General features: G+C 39.0%; 1 protein-coding gene across 1 annotated transcript in view; it reads right to left on the bottom strand.

Moving 5' to 3' along the window:
- Positions 1-521: 521 nt before the first annotated feature.
- Positions 522-9,823, bottom strand: part of LOC117223010 (sodium- and chloride-dependent glycine transporter 1) — a 33,518-nt gene continuing 24,216 nt past the window's right edge. Inside the window, exon 11 of the mRNA XM_033475093.2 lies at positions 522-9,215. Coding sequence (XP_033330984.1) covers positions 9,049-9,215 — 167 coding nt within the window. The 3' untranslated portion in view covers positions 522-9,048. The remainder of the gene's footprint in view (positions 9,216-9,823) is intronic.

The raw sequence follows: 9,823 nt of genomic DNA, 5'->3' as shown, positions 1-9,823 counted from the left end.
TTTTGATGGTATAGAAATGTTCAAGGAAATTTTCTGCATCCATTTCATACTAAAAGAGATTACTTATTGTTGCCAATATAGAGAAAGTTGAATATTTGTTATAGTTGCAGACGAATCTTGCCGAATAAGTATTCTGAGGGCACACAAACATTTGGAAGATATTTTTGCGTCTGTATCACATGCAAGAAGATTTTATTTCTTGTTGAAAAAAAAGAGAAAAAATGATTTTTACCGTTTTTACCGTAAGGTACAATGTAAAATCCGCAAAAAATACCACCATGGGACGTTGTGGCAAAACGCTTAAATTGTTCGCCAAAATGATCCATAGATAACTCGGAGAGCTTGATTAATATATTTATTAGTACGAGAATACCTTATTTATGGTATAAGCAAATGAGATTGGGTTGTGAATCGGGTATTTCGGATAATCTGGTACTGGATAACCGGAACTCTACTGTGTGTCGAATATTAAAAGACTTTACCACGTTTCAACAACGTTATAATAAAAACACATTCTAGAATTTATTTCTACATATAGTTATATTCGTCAACCATATATATCAACACTTTATTAATTACACACGCATCATATACATATACATAGAATTTACATAATGTATATATCCTCCGCAATGCAATGTTCATGTATAGTAACACAATTTCTTAATTTTCGATATTACATATATACTCATCGTCTCTAGGATTTCGCCTTCTTTTCTTTCGTTCTGTTCTTTTTTTCTTTTTTTCTTTGTTATTTGCATCGTAAGATCTGTTTGAAATTTTCTTGCATTTACTATATCTGCCAAAAAATTGTCAACGTACAATAAACATCTCGAATAGAACTCATCACACGTTTCAGCATTCCCGCAGTCTCTATACGCGGGCGCGTCGCTAACATAATTATGCAACAACCTGTGTCCACACATTTACATATACGTAGTATCTTGTTTCATATAAATATATATATACATATCTTTGCTTCTTATGTATATACGTTTCTGTTCGACATACGTACAATATATAGTTTCATTTGTTTCGTCCTCGCTTTATCTCTGTTATCTTTTCTACCTTAACGTTACGTACAAGAGTAAATGAAAAATTCAGGCAATTTGTTTGTAAAAAAAGACTCGGGGCCGTGTGGATCGTTGTACTAGAATTTCCACTAACACTGGGACAGTCAAACGATAAGGCAAAGAGAACTTTTGCAATGCTTTAATAGTTCCTAAATCAATTATTATTTCGACTATAACGTCTTTTTCGAGCTACGAAACACTTACACCGAATGAAACCGATTTCTAACGCTTCCATCCCCTCTTGAACCGTAACAACCGTCTACAGCAGGGGTGTCAAACTCGCGGCCCGAGATGAACATTTTTGCGGCCCAGTCAATATATCCGACGCAAAGTAAAAATAAAATAGAAATGTGAATTAGAAATTTTGAAAGTAGTCTCGGCCAATAAAATTTCTCCCGAAATAGGAGAGATAGTATCAGAGAAGAGATGTCAAGTATCAGGACGTAAACAATAATTTAACTTTATATATGTGTTTATTACAATGTACTAGTCGAAATAAAAATATTTGTTTCTATGAACATTGATTTCTTTTTTTTGCGGCCCACCTAAAGTTAAGCATTGTTTATTTGGCTCAAGTTAGCTCTTTTGAGTTCGACACCCCCGGTTTACAGATTACATTAAAGTTCCTTAACGCTCGAAGGTTTCTTGATTTCAGGACAAACAAATTGTCTTTACTTTCCGATTCACTCATACGTACTATTGTTCTTTCGTATTTCGTATTGTAAACCGGTTTCTCATTTCAACAATAACGTAGATCAGTTTTTCGAAATATTACGAAAGCAAGAGAACAACTTCTCCGACGTCGGAGAATCAAATATACCCGATGTTTTTACGGAAGAAGAAGTATATTCGGAACAAAAGATCGTCTTTTAATCTATTAGAAAAGAATCAGAAGCGTGCGCGTGTTTTTTATCCCGTTCGCTGAAGAACAGTTTATATTTTCAGAAGTTTTCTTTCGCAACTCGACTTTATCCTTCGTCGGTTCAATAACCGTCAATGAGATTGCCATCGACGTACAAAAATCTGTCTTAACGAGAAGGAATAACTAATTTCACTGTCCCTCACGAAAGCTATAACGGTACCCCCCCTCTATTGCTATCTTCGTTCTCGAACGCATTCCATTTCCCTGATTAGTTGTAGGACACGTTACTTTGTACTGTGCGCTCTACTGGCTGTTCATAATGACGTTAAAGTCCGTAACATTTACCCGGTAACCGTGTGTATCTTCTCGGTAAATTCAGATCCGACCAGCGAATTGCGGTGTACGCCTGTACGTTGAACGATCTACGCCATTTTCTGTTTCGAACTATGCCGAAATAAAACGTACTTCTACAATGCTAACAAACTTCTACGAACAGTCACATATAATTTCAAAAAATAATCGTTTAACTAAGATCATTTCTGTTTTCATCGAGTTTCACTGTTTAGCGGCGTATCGTTTCTTCAACACGTTCGCCGTCGAGCTAGACACGGCGGAACACACTATTTCTCCGGATTTGGAAATTAAAAAATTTTCTATCAAAAAATCTGCGAATGCGAGGAGATCGATGTATTTTGTCAACATTTCAGCTGTAATCGACCGAATGAACTGCAATGAGTTTATCAAACGTTCGCGGACGCCGAGTCGGCGGCGAACGTGTCGACAAAACTGTAACCCCCGCACGTTTCTCAGGATGACAATTGACACATTTTCTATTTTCAGACACCGCAAGGTCTTTCGTTTCTTTTCCGTTCTTTAAACCGTGGGTAAAATGTGAACAAAACGCAATCTGTGAACGTACAATGTGAAGCGTAACCTTTTCCGACGCGCAATTGCAATCGTTTTCGAGGAGCGTGCGACGGTTAATACAATTTCGAATTCAACGTTCCATCGTGGGTTGCCTTCGAAACGAGCATCTGATATTTCTTCTTCTTTATTGCAACAGCGAAATCGATGAAAACTGAACCGAATCCGGGACTGTACGAATACGGACTGTACACAACACAGAAGTATAACTTCTAATTCTTATTATCGGGAATGTGAGAATTGAACTGTATAAGGTCAATTGCCTGTGGCTACGTTCTTATATCTGTTATATAAGTACCGTCAATAAGGAAGTTAAATACTTTACGAACACCCTGTTTACAATTTTTTCATTATGAATGATTGAAGAGTTAGGGCATATCGGAGCAGCCGAACAGCGTGGCGACATTTGTCTGACGGCGAGTGATACCGACCAGTCAGTCAGTATTCTTTAACCCTATACGTGCTACAGTTTCTCATTTAAGTAATATACATATATATATATATATATATATTTTCTCTCTTAAATTTGTCGTTACTTGTAACACGTCATACAAATAGAATTGAAATTATGAATACGACGATCGACGGAAACGAATAATCGATTCAAGAGATACGATACTTTTTTTTTTCTTTCACATTGTTGTACGGCTAATTCGAACGAATTTCCTCGGAATGCACGATTAACGTTCGTCCATTATGCTTCTCTGTTTCTGTTTATCATATTAGTGGCAATGTTACCGTCTCGTTACTGATAATTCTACGTCACTGAATCTTAACTCTATCTAGGACAGTCGATCATGCGGCCTGAACCGGTTCAGACCGACGGCTACCGATATTATTACTATTCTTTACCTTGTAACATAATCGTTATAATTAGTAAGTATTGTTATTGTTGTTGTTGCTGTTTGTTGTTGTTGTTGTTGTTGTTGCTGTTCGTCAATGGGACGCTATAAGTGTCTCTATCCCGTTTCGAAATCCCTCCTCATTTGGAATCTGCGTTTTGTTTCGAAGGACATAAAATGTTTGTCATAAATGTTCTCATCTATCAGTCACCATTTGCCTCGCGAATCTCGAAGATTCCGATCGGTGATCAATGGCTCGAGTATTGGCTGCCCTCAACGAAGAAACTTTCCCGATGATTATGTTTCCGGATATGGCTAGTTAGGAATTTGTATCTCCTTCTAGAGTGATCGTTACCACGCTCTCGTAAAACTAAGCGCGATTGGTATCGTCGGTGAACCGAAGCTTTGACTGAACGACATTATTTCCGATCGTTTCAATTGTTCCGATCGTGTCCTCGCTGGTAACGGGATGTGTTGTACACCTTGGTCAGTTCATGCGACTTTAATCGACTTCTTTGAAATTACAGCATCGCATGGGAACAACCATGATATATTCAATTTCAACGAAACTTGTAGTAATTTTGGGGATAAGTGTGTGGATATTTCTATCATTCGAATGATAGTATTTTAGTATCGATTCAATTAAACAACTTGAAATAATTCGTTACTTTAAATCGTTTCTATTATTTTAATTGCTCATATTTCTGCAAAACCGAAGTTTCTCGAAGCAATTTGAAGAAGCTTGGGATCAGGCGAACGTTTAATTCTGTTCTTAAGAATTTGTAATTCTTTCGCTGTATTATTAATACTTCATGGCTCGCGCAACTTCCTGGATGCACGAAATTCCGCATTCAAGCAACGTATATCGCATGAACTTTCCGGGAGACCTATAGGCAAGTGGAATACGTGTTTCCGAGCAGTGATCGACTCGAAGAAACTTTCATCGTCCTCGACACATTCGATTGGACGCGGGCTCCAATCTCAGGATTCGACTGTCGTCCTATTGAATGGTTTCACCTATTCACTGAAGCTCCGAGTACTAACAACGACTACGTTCTAAGACGTTAATTAGGTCGCCGAGGATCCGTTGTGCACGCGGATGGCGAGAATCCTCCTCCACTGATTCGTCCCTTTGAGCAAAGGGCGAACATCGACTAGTTCATTCTTATACGTTAGAAACATTGAAAAACATGTCGAAATGAAAACAGGTACTACAAATAGTGTCAACAGAAGCGTTTCGCGACACGAAACGTTAGAGTACGATAATAATCGATACAAAATATACTTAACGACAACAACACGCTTGTATTGTTCTTAACCCTCGTGCGTTCCTCAGAGTCAATATTCGTCCATTATCTCTTTTTCTTTCGGATACCGTGAAACGTGTTCTGTTTACTTCCGTTTGCGTAGCAAGATCTATATCTTCAAAATATAATTATATAATTATATAATATTAATTATAATATTATTATAATATATAATATATTATATTACAATATATTATAAATTATTATAATTATAATATTATTATATAATTATAAATTAAAACGCAATTTGTTGGTTTGATGTGGAAAAGCAAAATTTAACCTCGCTTACGCTACTATCGTCTTTGAGGAGTGTGCGAGGGGGTCGACACGATAAAGAGCAAACATCGAAGTGAAGAATTTCATGAATGGATGCGCGAACCAACATGGCGGCGCGGCTTATTAGGAGGACGAAGAGTGGAGTTAGGCCCTTTTTACTCTAGAAAATTATACACACGTATAATCACGTCGTACGCACGGCTCGCAATTGATTCACTCATTAAGATCACACATCATACTCTCGCACGGATATGAGTTACAATATTTATTCTCATCTGTGTATTAGTTTTTTGTTTTATTTTGAACGCAGGCGGGTTTCGGTAACGTTAATAGTTTCTTTTTTGACTTTTCTCTCTTGGATTATATTTTTTTGGTATTATTTCATTTTATCTGTCCGACCTTAGGTTCTTATATTAAACGGTGATCATGTGACATTTTATAATTTCCTTTCATTTGTATATACGTAATAAACTATGAGGACGCGTACACCAGTGTACAAGCGTCTATAAATATATTCATATGTAGTATAATATATATATATATATACTATTATATATATGTATATCCGTAACGTGTGTATATACTCTTTTTTTTAGTACAGTAATTCGTTATACATACGATACAGCTAGCAACACTTTACAAACGGGGTCACATAAAAAATAAAGAATCACGGTCTCTCAAGTTTTATTGACTGTACGTACGCGTTAATTGTCCGACACCACGACGCTGCGGACTCGTAATGTATTTTATTTAATTATAATCCCTATGTCTTCGGTCGGAAACGATCCGAAACGATTTCTTGCTGGCCTGCGATGACAACGCTTCTCTCTTTCTCATCTGACACCGTCATCACGTCGTTCCTACACCCACGCAAAATATATCCCGATTCAGGTTCCAGTCTTCGCGCCACCAACGTCTACTCTCTCTCTCTCTCTCTCTCTCTCTCTCTCTCTCTCTCTCTCTCTCTTCCTTGGTACACAAAATAGCTAGCCTATTTCCCTGATAGTCTTCGACAGCCCGAAAATTAATAGGAATCGGAGGCGTGCCTCTGTGGAAACACTTTATGGCAATCCCTAACCAGTGCGAAAATATATGTAGTTCTCCCAAAAGCTCGGACACTTCAAGTATTGTATTTGTTGTCTCTCTGCTCAAATCGTCTCTTGTTGATCCACACGAGCGAAAGAGAGCTTCTAGAATTGAAAAGAGTTAACTGTTAATCCGCATCCATTCTCCCATAACTCGACACAGTGTTACGTGTATATCGAACAAAGGTTTCGTTCGATTGGTCAAGAAGGACGTGGACGATTTCATTTGAAATTCCCCTTATCTTGCTGTATAGTTTCATTTTCGAAGAAGAAATGTACGATATTACAGAGAGTTTTAGGCAACCGTTTACGCGTTTACAACATTTCGCTGAATAATTTTTGGTTGTCCCGAAAAGATTGCAAAACTGCTTTTTCAGCGTCCATTTTTTTTGTTCTACGTCGTATCGATTTGTAGCTTCGAAACGAAGCTCTATGCAAACAATGTTGAGGATTAACAGTAAATCGTGGTTCTGTATGCAAAGTGTTCCCATTTCTATAGAACGATTTGAAGGCTGTTATTGAATGAAAAATATCGTCTCCTTTGAAATATATCGATTATAACAACTCTCTTTCATTCATATAAATCCAATTGAACGAACACGTTGACTGCTAGATCTACGTCCATTAAAAATCAATAGTACAAAGATCCGCGGTAAATTCTCTCCAATTGCCTCTCAGCTTGTAAACGAAAATGGACAATTCGGGAAGAGGAGATACGATTATTCGACCGGTTAGGTTAAATTATAATCAGTTAGCGGTTCGTTCTTATAGTTGTTGGCAATCGGCGACTATAAAAACGAGCCGCGAGGCTCGTATAATCGTATCTCCTCTTCCCAAATTGTCCATTTTTGTTTAGAAACGGAGAGACAATTGGTGAGAATTTACTGTATTTTCAAAGGATGTTAATAGTCACTTCCAAAAGAACTGTGCTTCAATTATTTAGAATTTCAACTGCCATTCGACAAGAATTCATCGTATTTACCTACTGTTATTACGGCTTCGCTCACATGTTAACGACATAGCAGTCAATATGTCATGCTTCTTCGTTTAATCGCACTATCGGCAGACTTTTCGGTCAAATACGTAACAATAACTAGTCTTCGTCTATCCCAGGAAATTACAGCTTATGTAGCACGTAACAATTTAACCCCTTAAGCAGTGCATTCGAAAATGGATCGAGTCACACTTTCACGAACCAAACGGAGAAAGGACACCGAAGACGGAGACAAGGCTCGTGCAGAATCAAACGTAACAGATTCGATTAGGCGTTTCGTACGATCACAAAGTGCATCGGAATTGATCTCGTATCCCTTTCGTTCCGTTGCTACTCGTCTCCGGTAAACAGGTGTCGCTTAAAGGGTTAAAGCATCATTCAAAAATATAGCAACAATCGCGACGAGCGGCCTTAAAAAAAATAATTCTCTATTCACGTCGACTATACGATTGTTGCGATCATCTCTGTTTGGAGGACATTGGCGGTTCAACGCAGGAATAAACTGTAACACACTGGTCTATCTACAAACAAAAAAGTTGCATCTGCTCTCTGCTCTCCACGCCGATTCTCGAGCGAAATTCATCCGCTGCTTTCCCTGGATTTGAAATTCCTCGGAGTCCTTTTCCAAGAAAACTGCCATCGACACGTTTCACGTGTGCGGATCTTGTCCAACGATCGTTACGAATTTACAAAAACGACCCGGCAAACGATTTCCTCGATCGTTTCGTGGAACTGGCCTAATTTGGAAAACGCCTATCGCTTCGGAGGATTAAACCGTTCGCTATACAAGTTAATAGTTTCATCGTAGTTGAACCTTCGTTCTAGTCAACGTGTCCCCTGACGTGCGTAGCGTCGAAACACTTTGTTCATTCCTTACGACTGTATGTACAATCGAAAGCAGTGGAGTAGCGTAATCCTAATTCTTTTGCATACGTCGCGCAGCGTGTCACGGAGCGTCTTCCGTTTTTCTTCGGTCTTGTTTTCTTTTTTTTCTTCGGTCTGTGAATTTCTCCTGCGCCCCGAACGAACACTATTTCAATTCACGCTTACGAGTACCGATGGCTAAATAAACTTTCTCTCTCTCTCTCTCTTTCTTTCTTTCTCTCTCTCTCTTTCTTTCTTTCTCTCTCTCTCACTCTCTTTCTTTCTTTCTCTCGTTCTCTCTTTCTCTCTCTCTTTCTTTCTCTCGTTCTCTTTCTCCCACTCTCTCTCTTTCTTTCTTTCTCTCGTTCTCTCTCCCTCTCTCTCTCTCTTTCTCGCTTTCTCTCGTTCGTTTTGCTATTACTTTCTTGGCTTCGGTAGTAAAGTTATAACATTTAATGGAGTAAGGTGGCTAACAAGTTCTAAATCGTAACGGCGGGAGAAATGTAATTAAACACCTCCAGTTCGCTCCTAATGAAACTAAAATTCATTTTCTCGTGAACGGGAACGGGGCGTTTCTCTAGTTACATTTAAAGTAGCGATTCGAGCCTTCTAGGGTTTCGCGGAGCTTACGTAGAAAATCATTTCTCTTGTGTGTCCCTGGCTGATGGAACGTTCAATGCCACATCCTCGGTCGTTTTCTCATTGATCGATCGATCGTCATCAGACTGGGTACAGTGTGCAGCTACTTGTTATTGGCTCGTCGTGTTGCTGGCGATCGATTCGTCGGCAGACTGGTCTTTCGAGGTGAAATGAACATCGTGTCAGACTTGTTGAGACGTGATCAGGTCGGTTTTACTCGAGTTCTTTAAGATCGACGGGCCCGGGAGCTTCTGAGAGGTGCTGGAAGCGCTCGACGGCTGCAACATCATCGGCTGACCGTTCACCAGAACTATGGTGTCCCGCACGGAGTCGTAGCCTGCCGGTGCTCCTGCATCATAATTGTCTCGTGAAACTATGACAGTGTCGTAGGAAATGTTTTTACAATCTATTATGAGAGTCATTTAACACGTTGAATGCCACGCCGGTTTTACAGATATTGTCAGTTTTATTGATATTGTCAGATATTGTCGGTTTTACAGTGTTCGTGTTGTTTCCAGCGTAACAGTAATTTATGTGATTCGATTGCCGAAGATCGAGTGATTTAGGCAATGATTTAAATATGTTGGGTCAAAGTAACCATAGTCCAAGAATTAGTACGCCTGCTTCTCTATATCTTAAAAATGTATAAACATCTCGAGCGCGTGAAACTTCCTAGTCTAATTACAATGTTTACGCTTACGTACAGAAACGCTTTACAGCGTGCAACTTCTGAACATTGTTGACATAGACACGCTGCGCTCATGAAAAATGTATCTTTGTGCGCTCGGTATAAGTTTGTGGAGAACTCTAGACGGAGCGCGAGCGTGACAGGAAAACATTCGTAGGGAAAAAATTGAATTACAGTCGCACGACCGTCGAATCGACGGGCGTTGGTTGCCTCTCTTTCTTTTACGTTGAACACGTTGAATGCCACGCCGGTTTTACAGAAATTGTCCG

The sequence above is a fragment of the Megalopta genalis genome, chromosome 4 (assembly GCF_051020955.1).
Source record: "Megalopta genalis isolate 19385.01 chromosome 4, iyMegGena1_principal, whole genome shotgun sequence".
NCBI lineage: Eukaryota > Metazoa > Arthropoda > Insecta > Hymenoptera > Halictidae > Megalopta > Megalopta genalis.
This window is presented reverse-complemented; position numbering and strand designations above follow the sequence as displayed.